Here is a 19,063-nt window from a genome sequence, read left to right on the forward strand (position 1 = left end):
TAGATGTTGCCAACTTGTACTTCCCAAGCGCTTAGTCCAGTGCTCTGCACACAGGAAGCGCTCAATAAATACGATTGAATGAATGCATGCTGCGTAGGGACCGTCTCTAGATGTCACCAATTTGGACTTCCCAAGCGCTTAGTACAGTGCTCTGCACACAGTATGTGCTCAATAAATACGATTGAGAGGGAGAGAGGGACCGTCTCTATATATTGCCAACTTGTACTTCCCAAGCGCTTAGTCCAGTGCTCCGCACACGGTAAGCACTCAATAAATACGACTGAATGAATGAATGTTGGGTAGGGACCGTCTCTACATGTCAACTTGGACTTCCCAAGCGCTTAGTACACAGTAAGCGCTCAATAAATACGACTGAATGAATGAACTAGCCCCTTGGGCCTGAAGGGCCAGGCGAGGCCCTCCCGAAAGGCATCACGGGAATCGTAGTCTCGCCCCGCGGCCGCGTGGCCACGCCGATCTCTTTCTCCTCAGGGCCTCGGGGCGCGGTGCCTTCTGGGAAATGTAGTCCACGCGCCCATCGGGGGCGTGGCGTTCCGCGGGCAGGAGGACTACATTTCCCGGCAGGCCCCGCGCGCGGCCTTCACCCGGGCCTGCTTACTCCGCCCCTGTTAAGGCCTCCTTCGGGGTGGCCACCGGGCTGGCCAGCGGGGCGATGGCGGTGAGTCCGGGGATGCCCTAAAACGTGGATCATTTTACTCTATTTATTTATTTTATTTTGTTAATATGTTTTGCTCTTTTGTCCGTCTGTTTAGACTGTGAGCCCACTTTTGGGTAGGGACTGTCTCTATATGTTGCCAACTTGTACTTCCCAAGCGCTTAGTACAGTGCTTTGCACACAGTAAACGCTGAATAAATACGATTGATGATTGATGATGATGTCTGTCTCCCCCTTCTAGACGGTGAGCCCACTGTTGGGTAGGGACCGTCTCTAGATGTTGCCAACTTGGACTTCCCAAGCGCTTAGTACAGTGCTCTGCACACAGGAAGCGCTCAATAAATACGATTCATTCATTGATCAGTGGAAAGAGCCCGAGGTCATGAGTTCAAATTCCTACCCTTCCAACTGTCAGCTGGGTGATTCTGGGCAAGTCACTTCTCTGGGCCTCAGTTACCTCATCTGTAAAATGGGGAATAAGACTGTGTGCCCCACGTAGGACAACCTGATCACCCTGTGTCCTCCCCAGCGCTTAGAACAGTGCTTGGCGCACAGCGCTTAACAAATACCATTATTATTATGGGTTCTAATCCTGACTCTGCCACTTGTCAGCTGTGTGACTTAACTTCTCTATGCCTCCGTTCCCTCATCTGTAAAATGGGGATTAAGACTGTGAACCCCCCATGGGACAACCTGATCACCTTGTATCCTCCCCAGTGCTTAGAATAGTGCTTTGCACATAGTAAGCACTTAATGAATGCCATTATTATTATTATTATTGTTCTCTGGGCCTCAGTTGCCTCATCTGGAAAATGGAGCCTTTAAGACTGTGAGCCCCCCATGGGACAACTTGATCACCTTGTATCCTCCCCAGCGCTTAGAACAGTGCTTGGTGCAAAGTAAGTGCTTAATAAATGCCATTATTATTATTATTATTATTATTATGGGTTCTAATCCTGACTCTGCCACTTGTCAGCTGTGTGACTTGGGGCAAGTCACCTCACTTCTCTGGGCCTCAGTTCCCTCATCTGGAAAATGGGGATGAAGACTGGGAGCCCCACGTGGGACAGCCTGATCACCTTGTATCTTCCCCAGGGCTTAGAACAGTGCTTGGTGCATAGTAAGCGCTTAATAAATGCCATTATTATTATTATGGGTTCTAATCCTGACTCTGCCACTTGTCAGCTGTGTGACTTGGGGCAAGTCTCCTCACTTCTCTGGGCCTCAGTTACCTCATCTGGAAAATGGGGATTAAGACTGTGAGCCCCCTGTGGGATAACCTGATCACCTTGTAACCTCCCCAGCATTTAGAACAGTGCTTTGCACATACTAAGCACTTAATAAATGCCATCATTATTATTATTATTACCATGTGACGAGGTCTCCTTTCAATCTGTTCGTTCAGTAGTAATGATGCTGTTTGTTAAGCGCTTACTAGAGTCTAAGACTGTGAGCCCCCTGTGGGACAACCTGATCACCTTGTAACCTCCCCAGCGCTTAGAACAGTGCTTTGCACATAGTAAGCGCTTAATAAATGCCATCATGATTATTATTATTACCACGTGACGAGGCCTCCTTTCAATCTGTTCGTTCAGTAGTCATGATGGTATTTGTTAAGCGCTTACTAGAGTTTAAGACTGTGAGCCCCCCGTGGGACAACCTGATCACCTTGTAACCTCCCCAGCGTTTAGAACAGTGCTTTGCACATACTAAGCGCTTAATAAATGCCATCATTATTATTATTAATTACCACTTGACGAGGCCTTGTTTCAATCTGTTCATTCAGTAGTCGTGATGGTGTTTGTTAAGTGCTTACTAGAGTCTAAGACTGTGAGCTCCCCGTGGGACAACCTGATCACCTTGTAACCTCCCCAGCACTTAGAACAGTGCTTTGCACATAGTAAGCGCTTAATAAATGCTATCATTGTTATTACAGTGCTCTGCACACAGTAAGCACTCAGTAAATACTATTGACTGACCCGATTCTTAGACCTCTCCTAGCGCTTAGTACAGTGCTGGGCATATAAGCGCTAAGCAAACACTACAGTTGTTAATATGGTTATCATCCCATTGCCGTGACCCCTTTTCCAGCGTGAATGCTGCAGAATGTTGGGGTTGGAGATATTTTCCGACTATTTTGTTGAGAGACCTACATCAGGTTGCCCCGTGCAAGCCTGTGCTCAGAGTGGTTTTTTGCACTCCGAGTTCCCTTAAAAAAAAAAAATTTACCGCCTCTATCCAGGAAGAAAAGATGTCTCCTGGTAGAGAAAATTTATCTCCTGGTAGGCTTTTGCAGAATAATTTTGTGGGGCGTCATTGGCACAGAAGCATCTTTGAGAGCATTTTACACGTAGTTACCACGTCAAAAACAAAATATTTTCTTATCCCTACATCCCTTGAACACACCCCTTTGTACAGGGTATTTAGCAGCCAGTGCTCTAACCCCTTTCAATTTACATATTTTATTTTAAAATGATCTTTTTCCTATTAAAATAACTTACGTATAACCTTATCTTATAAAGTGTTCCAAATAAGAAAAAACACTAAAGAAATTTGGATGTCAAAACATGAAATTCTTGTGTGTGACAAATGAGTGCTAAGCGACTATACAGCCTGAAAAGTGTTCTGACACTGCCTTTATTGTTCTGATACTGCCTTATATAATAATAATAATAATAATAGCATTTATTAAGCGCTTACTATGTGCAAAGCACTGTTCTAAGCACTGGGGAGGTTACAAGGTGATCAGGTTGTCCCACGGGGGGCTCACAGTCTTAATCCCCATTTTTACAGATGAGGTAACTGAGGCACAGGAAAGTGAATTTACTTGCCCAAAGTCACACAGCTGACAGTTGGCGGAGTCGGGATTTGAACTCATGACCTCTGACTCCAAAGCCTGTGCTCTTTCCACCGAGCCATGCTGCTTCTTATATGGTACCTGGGAAAAGACAGAAAGCTGTTTACTACTGTGGTAGATGGGATTAAAGGATACTATCAGTTTTAGCAATGCTTTATGGATCATATACCTGTAGTTATATATGTAACCTGTAGTTACATATACCTGTAGTACATAATAATTATTATGTAGTTGAACTGGTCTTACTGATTTCCTCTGCCCAGGATATATAATAATAATAATAATAATGGCATTTATTAAGCGCTTACTATGTACAAAGCACTGTTCTAAGCGCTGGGGAGGTTACAAGGTGATCAGGTTGTCCCACGAGAGGCATACAATCTTAATCCCCATTTTACAGATGAGGTAACTGAGGCACAGAGAAGTGAAGTGACTTGCCCAAAGTCACCCAGCTGACAATTGGTGGAGCCGGGATTTGAACCCATGACCTCTGACTCCAAAGCCCGGGCTCTTTCCACTATGAATTGTTGGGAACAATAGCCATTGTATTGATTTCTAGAATAGAATAGAACATATCTATTCTATTTATTTTATTTTGTTAGTATGTTTGGTTTTGTTCTCTGTCTCCCCCTTTTAGACTGTGAGCCCACTGTTGGGTAGGGACTGTCTCTATATGTTGCCAATTTGTACTTCCCAAGCGCTTAGTACAGTGCTCTGCACACAGTAAGCGCTCAATAAATACGATTGATGATGATGATGATTTAGTTGCTTTTGGAGGAGGGACATGAAAAGCAGCTTTTGTAGTTAGCTCCTGCTGCAAAGCGGCTCCAAAGGGGTTTTAACGTATCTATTCTACTTATTTTATTTTATTAGTATGTTTGGTTTTGTTCTCTGTCTCCCCCTTTTAGACTGTGAGCCCTCTGTTGGGTAGGGACTGTCTGTATATGTTGCCAACATGTACTTCCCAAGCACTTAGTACAGTGCTCTGCACACAGTAAGCGTTCAATAAATATGATTGATGATGATGATGGACTTATATGGAAGATGAGAAATCTCATTTTAGATCGGTGGAGCTATTGCCTTTCTTTTAGGCTTGCCTCGGATGAGTTTTCTCAGTGGACCCACGTCTGGGACAAAATTATTTGAAATTATCAGTGACTTCAGTAACTTTGATACTAAGCTCCTTTTTTTGAGCCTTCAAGTTGGGCCAGGATCAAGTATGAAGCACTTAACTGAAAGCTCGGATTGACAATTAATTGAGTGACAGTCGTGTACAGAAATCCTTTGGTGGAACTCTTGCCTTCACAGTGCTGTGAGACTTGGAAAGTTTAGTAAGTTTGTTCGACACTGCTTCGTAGATGTCAGCTTGCAAATTCTTAGAGAAGCAGCGTGGCTCAGTGGAAATAGCCCGGGCTTTGGAGTCAGAGGTCGTGGGTTCAAATCCCGGCTCCGCCAGTTGTCAGCTATGTGACTTTGGGCAAGTCACTTCACGTCTATGGGCCTCAGTTCCCTCATCTGTAAAATGGGGATTGAAACTGTGAGCCCCCATGGGACAACCTGATCACCTTATAACTTGAACAGTGCTTTGCACATAGTAAGTGCTTAATAAATGCCATCATCATTATTATTATTATTACCACGGGATTCGGATTCAGTTTAATGATTTGGTACGTTTGACTACCAGTGAAAAATAGTACATATTTGTGGCTTTCTCCAATCAGTCAGTCAGTCAGTGGTATTTATTCAGCTTTTACTGTGGGCACAGCACTAAGCACTTGGGAAAGTACGATATAACAGAGTTGATAGACCTGTTTCCTTCTCACAGTGAGCTTAAGAGTTTCCTTATCTAGCGGCACCCCACTCCTTAGGAAGTGACGCTCTCGCCTACGTGGCTTAGTGGAAAGAGCACGGGCTTGGGAGTTAGAGGTTGTGGGTTCTAATCCTGGCTCCGCCACTTATCAGCTGTGTGACTTCGGGCAAGTCGCTTAGCTTCTCTGTGCCTCAGTTCCCTCATCTGTAAAATGGGGATTAAGACTGTGAGCCCCACATGGGACAACCTGATTACCTTGTATCTACACCAGCGCTTAGAACAGTGGACCTTCTGAGTAGTCACTTCCTGCTCTGCTGTGGGTTAGCGGCATATTCAACAGCCCACGGGGAGCCCAGGACTCTTAGAAGTCTCTCCCCCCCCCCCCCCCGTACCTTCATTTTTCTCATATAATTCCTGGGTAATTTTATGTATCGAAATAGATCCAGTAGCTGTGCACAAATCCTTTTTATTCACCCTAAGAGCTTTATGAAGCTCTCACACAAGCACGCTCAGGATACAATGATAGAACATTATCTGCTCCTGGTGAACAACACATCTGGTCCACAAGATTGTGTGCTCCTTGAGAGCAGGATCCATGTCGACTTACTCTATTAATAATAATAATAATAATAATAATAATGATGGCATTTATTAAGCACTTACTATGTGCAGCACACTGTTCTAAGCGCTGGGGAGGTTACAAGGTGATCAGGTTGTCCCACAGGGGGCTCAGTCTTAATCCCCATTTTACAGATGAGGTAACTGAGGCCCAGAGAAGTTAAGTGACTTGCCCAAAGTCACCCAGCTGACGATTGGCGGAGCCGGGATTTGAACCCACGACCTCTGACTCCAAAGCCCGTGCTCTTTCCATTGAGCCACACTGCTTCTCTAACTTCTGTTACTCTGTTGTACTCCCCAAAGCATATAATAAAGTGCTCTCCAAACAATAAGCCCTCAGTAAACACCACTGATTGATTGATTTATTACTCTGTTTATTTATTTTATTTGTACATATTTATTCTGTTTATTTTATTTTATTAATATGGTTTGTTTTGTTCTCTGTCTCCCCCTTCTAGAGTGTGAGCCCACTGTTGGGTAGGGACCGTCTCTATATGTTGCCAACTTGTACTTCCCAAGCGCTTAGTACAGTGCTGTGCACACGGTAAACACTCAATAAATATGATTGAATGAATGAATGGCACATTGTAAGCACTTAACAGATACTATCATTATTATTATTATTGCTCACCCAGAACAGCTCTTGCTCTGCCCTTTCCTGCAGAGTCTCAGAGGAACACGTAGAAGTAGAGGTGTAATCCGCGATTCAAATAATAATAATGGTATTTGTTAAGCGCTTACTATGTGCAAAGCACTGTTGTAAGCGCTGGGGGATACAGGGTGACCAGGTTGTCCCACGTGGGGCTCACAGTCTTAATCCCCATTTTACAGATGAGGTAACTGAGGCACAGAGAAGTGAAGTGACTTGCCCAAAGTCACTCAGCTGACAAGTGGCGGAGTGGGATTAGAACCCATGACCTCCGACTCCCAAGCTCGTGCTCTTCCCACCGAGCCACGTTTTGTTCCTTGAAAAGCTTATTGTATCATGAAATACATTCTCCCGTAGACTTATATGTTAGGAATTAGGATCTGTTCCAGAACTAGTGAGAAAGTATATCCAGTTTTCCTGGGCATTCTTGCAAAACCCTGCGTAAAGAAAGATGTGGAATGTCGGAGCTGCTGTGTGTGATACCACATACTCGTCACAAACATGTTTTTCCCCCGGAACCGCAGTGTGCTGACTTCAGACTATTTTTTTTAGATGAGTTTTCCCTAATAATGTTCTGCTTAAAGTTCGTAATGGAAAAATTGTGTTGCGGCAGGACTGATACGAAATTATCTTGCACGCTGAAATGATAAATGTCACTCTACTAGTAATTCAGAGGATGATGTCACAGTGTAAGGTAAATGAGGAGTTGAATTAGGACAAGTCTTTGCACTAGCATGCCGGTTCTGGTGACTGGTAGTGTTTCGATTGTGTGGAGGTTGAGGATCAGGAGGCCCAGGTTGAACTCCCAGCTCTGCCACTTACCTGCCCCCGCTTTCCTTACCTCTGAAATTATGACTGACAGAGAAAATTATTTTGTGTTTTGTGTCTGCCCCAGTGCTTCTTAAAAATAAAATTATGGTAATTTCTAAGTGCTTACTACATGCTAGGCACTGTATTAAGTGCTGCGGAAGATAGAAGTTGATCAGGTTGGACAAAGTCCTAGTCCCACGTAGGGCTCACAGTCTTAATCTCCATTTTACAGATGAGGTTAACTGAGGCACAGAGAAGTGAAGTGACTTGCCCAAGGTCACCCAGCAGATGAGTGGCAGAGCTGGGATTAGAACCCAGGTCCTACTGACCCCCAGGCCCGTGGTCTATCTACTAGGCCACACTGCTTCTCTACCACAGGGCTTGGATTATACTAGCCTGCTGTTGGGTAGGGACCGTATCTGTATGTTGCCAACTTGTACTTCCCAAGCGCTTAGTACAGTGCTCTGCACACAGAAAGCGCTCAATAAATACGATTGAATGAATAGTAAGTGCTTCAATAAATGCTCTTTTCTTTGTAAAACGCTTAGTAAGCGCCTTCTGAACCCCTCTGCCGAGTCTACAAATTACACCGCATTAAAGTCGTCATCTTCAGTTACATGGGTAAATTCATCTGCTTTCTCGAAAATTGATTTATCTGCTCATATAAACCCACAACTTGCAGTGAGGCATTAAGATGGCAAAGTCCAATAAGTGCTCACTGGATAGCAGAGCCCGTGAATAAGACGCGGCGAACTCATTTACCTCTGCATCATCCATTTCTAAATGAAGTTGCCCCTGCAGCTCGACAACAAGCGCTTCCCAAGCGCTTAGTACAGTGCTCTGCGCACAGTAAGCGCTCAATAAATACGACTGAATGAATGAACAGTTTCGGTTACCGACTCGTCCCAGGAACCAGTGTACCTCGGCCGGCTTGTTGGGGTCAGTTGGGCATTTGTGAGGGGGGAGGCGTTCAGCAACATAGGCTGTCCCCTGGTTGTGTGGTGTTGTGGCATGTTTGTAACACGGGATTTGGCATTCAGTAGGTCGGGGAGTGACAGAGCTAGGTGGATTAATCCAAAAAAGACTCTGTCTAAGAAGTGAGTTTTAAGGAGAGTTTAAGAGGAGGAATGGGACTTGGTTCGGGCAAGATTGTAGGTCAAAGGACATTTAAGATAGATTTAATGGGCATTGGCAAGGAGTTGGGAGAGTTATGGAACTGTAAGCAATCTTTGCTAGATTGGAGTGGAGAGCGTGCATTCATTCAGTTGTATTTAGTGAGCGCTTACTGCGGCCAAAGCACTAAGCGCTAGGAAGAGTGCTATACAACAACAGACACAGTCCCTGCCCACAGCGAGCTCACAATGGAAGTCGAGGACAGTTGGTGGGGGGGAACTTGCAGCTTATCGTCTTAAATTTTACTTCTGAGGTGAGCTGTAACTGGGGGCCACTTTGGGCTTTTGGAGAAAAGATGACAAAATTCGGATGCACTTACAGCTGGTGATTGTTACCGACTGCTGCGTTGATGGATTGGAGGAGGAGAGGGGCTGGAGGGGAGGAACGTAGCAGGTGTTCCAAGTGGGAGGTGGTTAGATCGGAGACTGTGGGAATGGAGAGGAATAAGCAAAAACTCCTCCCTCTCGGCTTCAAGGCTGTCCATCACCTCGCCCCCTCCTACCTCACCTCCCTTCTCTCCTTCGCCAGCCCAGCCCGCACCCTCCGCCACCTCTAACCTCCTCACTGTACCTCGTTCTCGCCTGTCCCGTCTTTGACCCCTGGCCCACATCCTCCCCCGGCCCGGAATGCCCTCCCTCCCCACATCCGCCAAACTAGCTCTCTTCCTCCCTTCAAAGCCCAACTGAGAGCTCACCTCCTCCAGGAAGCCTTCCCAGACTGAGCCCCCTTTTTCCTCTCCTCCTCCCCATCCCCCCCCGCCCTACCTCCTTCCCCTCCCCACAGCACCTGTATGCATGTTTGTACAGATTTATTACTCTGTTTTACCTGTACATATTTACTATTCTATTTATTTTCTTAATGATGTGCATCTAGCTTTATTTCTATTTATTCTGATGGCTTGACACCTGTCCACATGTTTAGTTTTGTTGTCTGTCTCCCCCTTCTAGACTGAGTCCATTGTTGGGTAGGGACCGTCTCTATATGTTGCCAACTTGTACTCCCCAAGTGCTTACTACAGTGCTCTGCGCGCAGTAAGTGCTCAATAAGTACGATTGAATGAATATGTTGCTAACTTGTACTTCCCAAGCGCTTAGTACACTGCTCTGCACACAGTAAGCGCTCAGTAAATACGATTGAATGACTGAATGAAAAGTGGCTCTGAAAAATCCTACTGAGAAAAAATCGACCAAACTTGATGTGGGGAGAGGAAGGGATGAGGGGAAAAAAGTCATTGTTTCAAAAGATCATTGTTAACAATATTGAGACCCCATCGAGTGCAGATCTTTCTATCTAACGGGCTCCAAAGCCATTAAGGAGGGCATCTGGGAGGAGAGAGGTGCTATTAGCTGTGACGGAGATGTCGGAAGAAATTCAGGGCTGGGGAGGGAAACCCAGACTGTGACTCTTCTAAACAGCCAACTTGGAACAATGAGAATGAAGAGAGATGGATATTTATTCGTCTGTCCTTCTCTGCAGTTGACAGTGGTATGGGATTTATGTGCCAAGTGCTGGAATAAATTCAAGGTAAACTGATTAGATACAGCCCATATCGTACGTGAGACTTACAGTCTAGTAGAAGGGATTGAATGTGATGAATAGTGGTTCAGAATTATGTACAATAGATAGCAATTAATGATATTTATTAAGCACTTACTGTGTGTAAAGCACTCTACTAAGTGCTTGGGAGGGTAGAATAGCAGATCTGATCTCTGTCCTCAAGGTGTTTACAGTCTAACGGGGAAGAAAAATACAAAATATTAAATTACAGGTAGGAGGAAGAAGGACAACGTGAATCAGTGCTTATGTAATAGAGTGTGTAAGATAAGTCCATAAGCAGTACCGGAGATTGGAAATACACAAGTGCTTAGGTGGCCTAGAAATGTTGGAGTGGCTGTCTAGAGAAGCAGTGTGGCTCAGTGGGAAGAGCACAGGCTAAGGAGTCAGTGGTCATGGGTTCAAATCCTGGCTCTGCCGCTTGCCAGCTGTGTGACTCTGGGCAAGTCACTTTACTTCTCTGGGCCTCAGTTACCTCCAGCACTTAGAACAGTGCACTGCACATAGTAAGTGCTTAACAAATGCCATCATTATTATTATTATTAATGAAGTGGAAAGAACACAGACCTGGTGGCTAGGGCCTGGGTTCTAAGCCCAGCTCTGCCATTTGCCTGCTGTGTGACCCTGGGCAAGTCACCTAACTCCTCTGCCCACAGTTTCCTCACCTGTCAGATGGGGATTAAATATCTGTTCTCCTTCGTCCTTAGACTGAGAGCCCCATGTAGGGTGGCAACAGTGTGTGATCTGATTGTTTTGCATCTACCCCGATGCTTGGCATGCAGTAAGCGCTTAACAGGTGCCGTAATTGTTACTGTTATGATTATTCTGGGGAGACGAGAAATGAATCAAGGAAGGCTCCCTAGAGGAGGTGTCATTTCAGCAAAGCTCTGAATGTGGGGAGACTTGAGGTGGGTTGTGTGTAAAGGTGGGAGAGAGAGAGAGAGTGTGTGATAGAGTGTGTGAGTGAATGAATATAAGTGGGAGGGAGATTGTTGATTGAATGTCTTAAAGGCAGTGGCAGCTTTGGTAATGGTTTCAGTAGCCCTGATTGTTGTTTGAAAGGAAAAAAAACACAATGATCCTTCATAATATCCCTTGAGGATAACTATCTGCAAATACAAGTTTCAGAAAACAAGAGCATTCTCAAAACAATTTATTAAATGCTGACGAAATAAGCAAAGGAGATGGCTGGCAACATAATCAAGGGGATGGCCCCTTCATTGTTCTAATATTGGTGTCCCACATCCTTAGATCTCCGCCCCCACCACAAATGTAAGTGCTTAGTACAGTGCTCTGCACACAGTAAGCGCTCAATAAATACGATTGAAATGTAAGGGCAGCGTGTATTTCACTTTACCTTAAAGGAGCAGGCCTTTAAGGGAGACCCAGCCATTGTGGCCTAATAATAATATAATACTTGTGGTATTTAAGCGCTTACTATGGGCCAGGCACTATTGTAAGCACTGGGGTAGCTACAAAATGATTGTGTTGGACCCAGTCCCTTTTTCCCCACATAGGGCTCACAGTCTTAATCTCCATTTTGCAGCTGAGGGAACTGAGGCACAGAGAAGTGACTTGCCCAGAAGTTGACTTGCCCAAGGTCACAGAGCAGAAACGTGGCAGAGTCCGGATTAGAACCCAGGGCCTTCTGACTTCCAGCCCGCGCTTTATCCCCTGGACCACACTGCTTCTCTCATCAGAGATCATAGCATTTTAAGTTAAATGGCCTGCCACCTTAAATTTCTGTGTGCCCTGGATGAATGGAGGATTTGTTACCTTCACTACGATAAGAATAATTATGGTGTTTAAGCGCTTACTATGTACCAAGCGCTATGCTGAGCGCTGAGGGGAGGGAAAGTAGGTATTCAATTCCCATTTTATAGATGAGGAAGCTGAGGCAGAGAGAAGTGATTTCCCCAAGGTCATACAGCAGACAAGTGGCAGAGTGGGATTAGAAACCAGGTCTTCTGATTCCCCAATTTGTGCTTTTTCTACTAGCTCAGGATACTTCTGCCTGATATCACAAGACTAAGCATTGTCTTATATTTCAAAGATGCAGGGTTTTTTTTTAGTGGTATTTAAGTGTTCACTAAGTGCCAGGCACCGTACTAAGCGCTAGGGTAGATTCACGCTAATTAGGTTGGACACAGACCCTGTCCCACATGGGCCTCACAGTCTTAGCCCCCATTTTACAGCTGAAGTAACCAAGGCCCAGAGAGGTTAAGTGACTTGCCCAGGGTCACACAGCAGACAAGTGGCAGAGCTGGGATTAGAACCCAGGTCCTCAGACTCCTATGTCCGTTCTCTTTCGGAGTTGAATTCTAAGTAGATTTTATGAATGGCAATTATCAGTAAAGGCAAAGGTCTTTAGGTGACAGTGGTCTCGTTGAATTTGTTCCACCTTTTTCCAAGGTTAAGGGGTTTTGTAGACTTTGTGAGTCATCACACCATCCCTTTGAGGTAGAAGTGTAGCGCGTAGCATTGTCTCTTTTTATCTTGCTGCTCCTAACTGCAGGATTAATTTGGAAAGCCTGACGTTCCAGCGATCAGAACAATTACCTCTCTGATTCTCTGTAGATCTGCTATGAATGACGCGCTCACCTGTCTCCTCTTTGTTCAATAGGAACGAAAGGGGACGGCCAAAGTAGACTTTCTGAAGAAAATTGAAAAAGAAATCCAACAGAAATGGGACACTGACAAAGAATTTGAAGTCGATGCACCTGATTCGGGAAGCCAGGCCAGGTAAGAAATTGCTATTCAAGGATGTTACTAGAGTCACTAAATTCCACCGAGACCTTCCTATAAAGGGAGTGAGAGGGCTGGGGTAAAGTAGAAATGTATGTCGGACACAGAGAGAGGATTCTGAGCCTCTATGAGGCAGCCAGTTCAGGATCTGTTTGACCAAGCGGTGTCCCAGTGTGGAACTCCTAAACCAACTGATATTCCAAAGGCTTTTGATATTTAAATACGTACCTGGCGGAGAGAGATTTCAACTTGGAATTATTTTAGAATAGCAAGCAGTACTTCACATTCCTAGTAACCACGACATCCCAAAATGCGGTTCTTTTTGGTTCTTCAATATTTGAGTCACACCTTTCTTAGAAAGCTATATATTAGGAGTTTGAGAATTTACTAAACTGAAGATGTTAATGTTTATTCTGCCGTACGTTAAGATCTGTGAGTTTTTCGCATTTTTTTTTTTTTAAAACCAGAGTTGTCGCCTGTCAGTTTAAACTTGGGGGAAAATTTGGTACTGGGGCATTCTGGGAGCAGGACTTTTGGGGTGGAACCTGAGAGGGGAGGGGAGAAATGAAGGGAAGGAGAGAAAGGGAAAGCAAAGGAAAGAAAATGGGAAGAGGGAATAGGGAGAGGTAGGAAGAGTAAGGTAGAGGAACTCATCCGTGCTTCTCTTCCTCTACTGCTACTTTTGTGGTCCTTGCTGACAGGCTGGGCTTGGGTGACCCAGGTGAAGAGTAGAGGTGGCACTTTAAGGCTGTCCTGGGCATTGTCTTGTTTTGTACTGTCGAGTCGCTTCTGACCCAGAGCGACTCCGTGGACACATCTCTCCCAGAACGCCCCACCTCCGTAATGCAGGCATTCTGGTAGTGTATCCATAGAGTTTTAATAATAATAATAATAATAATGGCATTTGTTAAGTGCTTACTATGTGCAAACCACTGTTCTGAGTGCTGGGGTGGGATACAAGGTGATCAGGTTGTCCCAGGTGGGGCTCACAGTCTTAATCCCCATTTTACAGATGAGGCAACAGAGGCTCAGAGAAGTTAAGCGACTTGCCCGAGATCACACAGCAGGCATGTGACGGAGCCGGGATTCGAACCCATGACCTCTGACTCCAAAGCCCGGGCTCTTTCCGCCGAGCCACGCTGCTTGTCTGGTTTTCTTGATCAAAATACAGAAGTGGTTTACCATTGCCTTCTTCCGCGCAGTAAAAACTTGAGGCTCCACCTCGACTCTCTCCAATGCCACTGAAGCCCGGCTCAGGGGAGACTTGACTTGTAACAGGGTATTTTCCACTTGCTAGTCATTGCCGCACAGGTGAGATTTGACTTGTAGCAGATTCCCTTCCACTTTCTAGTCAATGGCCAAAGTAAGAATGGAGTGGGTGTGCCTCTGATCTCTGATCGACTCTCCCTCCCGTAGCCATGACTGGTAAAGTACTGGAAACTCTCCAGATGTGAACCCGAGAGGGGGTTCATGGACATACCTGGCCACAAATCCATAATTTCTCTCTCCCCTTTGTCCAGTTCCCACAGAGAGGAGCCCTTCTGCCTTTTAGGCTACTGTGGAAGTGGCCCAGTGCTATAACTGTAGGTCATCTCCTGTGGCGCTGGACCCTTAAACCATTCTGACTTGGGCACGAAGTGGGCAGATCGGGATGAGGAAGAACCAGAAAAGTGGCCACAGTCTCCCCCTCTGTCACTGCTTAGTTCATTCTCTAGTCCAGGCTGCCTGTATCCTCCGGCTGGTGCTTCCCCCCGCCTTCTGCCCCCTACCCTCTGAATCCCTAGGTAGTTTTTTGTTGATGGCTGCAGTCGTGAGAGTGTGCTTGGAGGGGCGGAATGGGGAGTGGTGAACGGGTCGTTTGCCCCCACAGGTCCAAAGGCCAAGCCGGGTCCCTCACCTTGCCATCAGGGCAAGGAGCAGAGCCATCATCTTGACTCTTGTCTGGCCCCTTTTTGGCTCTGAGAGTCAGGCAGACCAGCCCCAAATGTCGGGGAGACAAAGCTAATGGCGTCATCCCAATGATGCCTCCGTGGGCATCTTTACTTAAAAATAGAAGCAGTGTGGCCCAATGGATAGACCACGGTCCTGGGAGTCAGAAAGACCTGGGCTCTAATCCCAGCTCCGCCACTTGATTGCTGCATGACCTTGGGCAAGTTACTTCACTTCTCTGTTCCTCGGTTACCTCATCTGTAAAATGGGGATTAAGACCGTGAGCCCCACGTGGGACAGGGACTGTGTCCAACTTGATTAGCTTGTATCCGCTCCAGTGTTTAGTACAGGGCTTGGCACATAGTAAACGCTTAACAAATACCACAGTTATTATTCTTATCTACTCCAGTGCTTAGAAGAGTTCCTTTAACAAAATAAGCACATAACAAGTACCATAGAGAAGCAGAGTGGCTCAATGGAAAGAGCACGGGCTTTGGAGTCAGAGGTCATGGGTTTAAACCCCAGTTCCACCAATGTCAGCTGTGTGACTTTGGGCAAGTCACTTCTCTGTGCCTCAGTTACCTCATCTGGAAAATGGGGATTAAGACCGTGAGCCCCCCAGGGGACAACCTGATCACCTTGTTACCTCCCCAGTGCTTAGAACAGTGCTTTGCACATAGTAAGTGCTTAACAAATGCCAACATTATTATTATTATTATTATAGAAAAACCCCCAAAAAACATATGTAAATGATTTTACATTGGGCACGTGGGGGAGAGCTGTGACTTTTTCAAATAATTTGGGGATTGTTTAGTGCATGGCATTAGTGTATGCAGTATTGTCTAGTAGCCTGAAAGAGTTATGGTTCCAATCAAATTGCCCCTCTTAATACCAGGGAGTAAACTTAGACTTTGGGAGAATCAGGCTAGGGAAAGCATCTTTGTAAAATTAAATTCCCTTCAGTTTAATTTTGGAAAATGTGAATTGTTATTTAAAGTACTTCTGCTTGGTTTAAATGCAGTGGCCCATTTAGAAGAAGCCTTATTTTATTAGCAAAACTCTTAATGTATCTTTTTTTAAAACTGTACACATATCCTATTGTAGGTGAAGCTCTCTGCTGATTTTTTTAATGCAACTAGGAATAAGCCTATCTTTTTTGCCTAGATGTGTTCATGTATGTTAATTTTTTGACTTTCACTTTTTTAGTTGCTTTGTTCAATACCTTGCTCTTTCATGAAACCCAAGGGCAGTGTTCAGTTCTATAGGCATTTTTCATCCTGTGGCTGTGAACCCGGTTCAACACATCCTTTGGAGTACTGGAAATAAATGAAGTGAACGATATGAAGATGTTTTCCTCTCATTATCAAACGAACTTTAAAGCTATTCGTTTTTCTTTATGCTCTTTTTCTAATAGTCTTCACAGCAAGGGAAAGTACTTTGTCACTTTCCCATATCCCTACATGAATGGACGGCTTCACTTGGGGCACACATTTTCATTATCTAAATGTGAGGTAAGAGTTCCTTTCTGCCAGAGTGATAGTGGTTGGGGGAGCCCACCTCGCGTTTTGGATGTGGGGGGTGAATCTGGGCAGCGCACTAGGGTCAGGGCTTTGTGGGAGGGGGGCAAGATGGGGAGAGGAAGGGGGGATAAGACGGATGAGAAGGGAAGACGTAGAGGGAAAGAAGGTGGGGAAAAAGGGAGAGAGAGGGAGAAAGGGGATGATAAAAGAGAAAGAATGAAGCATAGAGGAGAATATGAAGGCAGGGGAAGTGAAGAGAAGCAGCGTGGCTCAGTGGAAAGAGCACAGGTTTGGGAGTCAGCGGTCACGGGTTCAAATCCCTGCTCTGCCACTTGTCAGCTGTGTGACCTTAGGCAAGCCACTTAAGGTACTTCATCTGTCAAGTGGGGATTCATTCATTCATTCAGTCGTATTTATTGAGCGCTTACTGTGTGCAGAGCACTGTACTAAGCGCTTGGGAAGTACAAGTTGGCAACATATAGAGACGGTCCCTACCCAACAGTGGGCTCACAGTCTAGAAGGGGGAGACAGAGAACAAAACAAAACATATTAACAAAAATAAAATGAATAGAATAAATATGTACAAATAAAATAGAGTAATAAATCTGTACAAACATATACAGGTGCTGTGGGGAGGGGAAGGAAGTGAGGTGGGGGGGAGGGGGAGGAGGGGGAGAGAAAGGAGGGGGCTCAGTCTGGGAATGAATGAATGAATATAAACCAGACATAATACACTTGAGTCATCTAATACTCAATGTATACTTGTAGCCCCCTTGCTTAGCCTTTCGCCCCGGTTGAATTTCATCCTGTGTTTAATGGTTCATTTATCAAACTTGTAGATGAAGAAAGCACAGAGTCACACTCCACCCAAATGAGATGCCTCCCTGGGGTGGCGGAGGGCAAGGGAAACCTTGCAGGGGTTGAGGCTGAAGTGGGGGCAAGGCTTACGGCAGGGCCCAAGAAATGGAGTCCATATCTTGGCTCTGCTTCTGCCCTCTTGCTGACTCCATAGGGCGGTTGAGTTAACCACAACTTCCTTCCCTGCTCCCAAAACTGGGGGTGCGGGGTGTGAAGCTAGTAGTCTCGCCCCTTCAGAGCCACTCCTCTGGGGTGATGGCTCCCCTCAACCCCATGGAATCGGCGCATGTGGCAGTGGGGGGTCTTTTCCAGTACAGTTTTGATGACATTTAAATAGCGTAAGTTTCCAAGTTGGGAAGCTCGGAACCTCCATTTTAAATGTTAGGTCTGGTTTGATTCAAAACCGACTTTCTGTGCCTTATCGTTTTGTTGGACTCCCATTTTCTGGGAGCAGTTTGCATCGGCATAGTGAAAGTTTCCAAGTTGGGAAGCTCGGAACCTCCGTTTTAAATGTTAGGTCTGGTTTGATTAAAAACCGACTTTCTATGCCTTATCTTTTTGTTGGACTCCCATTTTCTGGGAGCAGTTGGCATCGGCATAGCATAAGTTTCCAAGTTGGGAAGCTCGGAACCTCCGTTTTAAATGTTAGGTCTGGTTTGATTAAAAACTGACTTTCTGTGCCTTATCTTTTTGTTGGACTCCCATTTTCTGGGAGCAGTTTGCATCGGCAATAGATTTCAACCGCTATTGAGATTCACATGGTGCTTGATAATGCCTATTAAAAAATGCAACTGTTTTTTTGGTAAGAAAGATGAAAGGGAAGACAAATCAGCCTTCTCGATGGAGCGTTCCGATTTTGGCTTTCGTCGTTAGGGATTTCTAATGTTTTGAAATGTAATTTTCTTCCCATAGTTTGCGGTAGGCTATCAGAAGTTAAAAGGAAAACGGTGCTTGTTCCCCTTTGGCCTACACTGTACGGGAATGCCTATTAAGGTAAGATTGTGTCTGCTGTTAGCTAAGGGATTTTTATTCAGCTAATTCCAATTCAGTGTAAAATTTGGGCTTAATTACTGCTACACTATATTGAAACAATTAATCAATGGTATTTATGGAGCACTTAACAAGAGCAGAGCACTATACTAAACACTTGGGAGAGTACGGTACAGGAGAATCGGTCGACATGTTCCCTGCCCACAACAAGCTTACAGTCTAGAGAAACATAGACTCAATTGTATTATTTCTTATAGGGGAAACTTAAAACCTTTATTTGGGGGACGGGGGATGCTGTTCAAAGAGAGCCTATCAGCCTGTAAGCAAGTTGTTATGCCTGTTCATTTGGGTGTATTTTCACCAATTCATTTATGTCACTGATAAAGTTAGGCGATACTAACAGAAATCATTAAAAGAAAATAGATTGTGCTTTAAAGCCTCAAGCAGTTCGCTACACTACATATTAATGTGAATGACTGACTTTAAACTTAGAAGTAACTCTAGGATAGACTTCTTATATTTTGAGAACTGCTTCTCCAACCCTGTCAGCAATATAAATTGGCAATCATTTCTGAGGAGGCAGCATGCCAGCGCACAAGGATCAGATTAGAAAGTTTTAGACGAGCTGGTTATTCAAGTCGAAGGCCTAGTCATTTACCTTGTGCTATCTGATTTTTCTGGAGCCACTTAAATTTCCTCAGCGTTGGCAAAAAAAAATGAAAAGGCCATCAGAATGAAAATATTCCTAAAAGGACTTTTTTCTAAGACCAAAAAAATTGCGATGCGTATTGATCTTTTAAAAAATCTAGTAATTATTTCTGAATCCAAGTTCTGAGCATCAGTGGTGATGGATTGCAGTTGTTACGTGTGTTTG

At 44.9% G+C, this 19,063-nt stretch overlaps 1 protein-coding gene across 1 annotated transcript in view; it reads left to right on the forward strand.

The window, feature by feature from the left end:
• Positions 1 to 599: 599 nt before the first annotated feature.
• Positions 600 to 19,063, forward strand: part of LARS1 (leucyl-tRNA synthetase 1) — a 74,999-nt gene continuing 56,535 nt past the window's right edge. The window contains exons 1-4 of the mRNA XM_038772969.1: positions 600 to 679; positions 12,771 to 12,889; positions 16,236 to 16,332; positions 18,112 to 18,192. Of these exons, the coding sequence (XP_038628897.1) occupies positions 674 to 679; positions 12,771 to 12,889; positions 16,236 to 16,332; positions 18,112 to 18,192 (303 nt within the window). The 5' untranslated portion in view covers positions 600 to 673. The remainder of the gene's footprint in view (positions 680 to 12,770; positions 12,890 to 16,235; positions 16,333 to 18,111; positions 18,193 to 19,063) is intronic.

Source organism: Tachyglossus aculeatus, chromosome X1 (genome assembly GCF_015852505.1).
Source record: "Tachyglossus aculeatus isolate mTacAcu1 chromosome X1, mTacAcu1.pri, whole genome shotgun sequence".
NCBI classification, from domain to species: domain Eukaryota; kingdom Metazoa; phylum Chordata; class Mammalia; order Monotremata; family Tachyglossidae; genus Tachyglossus; species Tachyglossus aculeatus.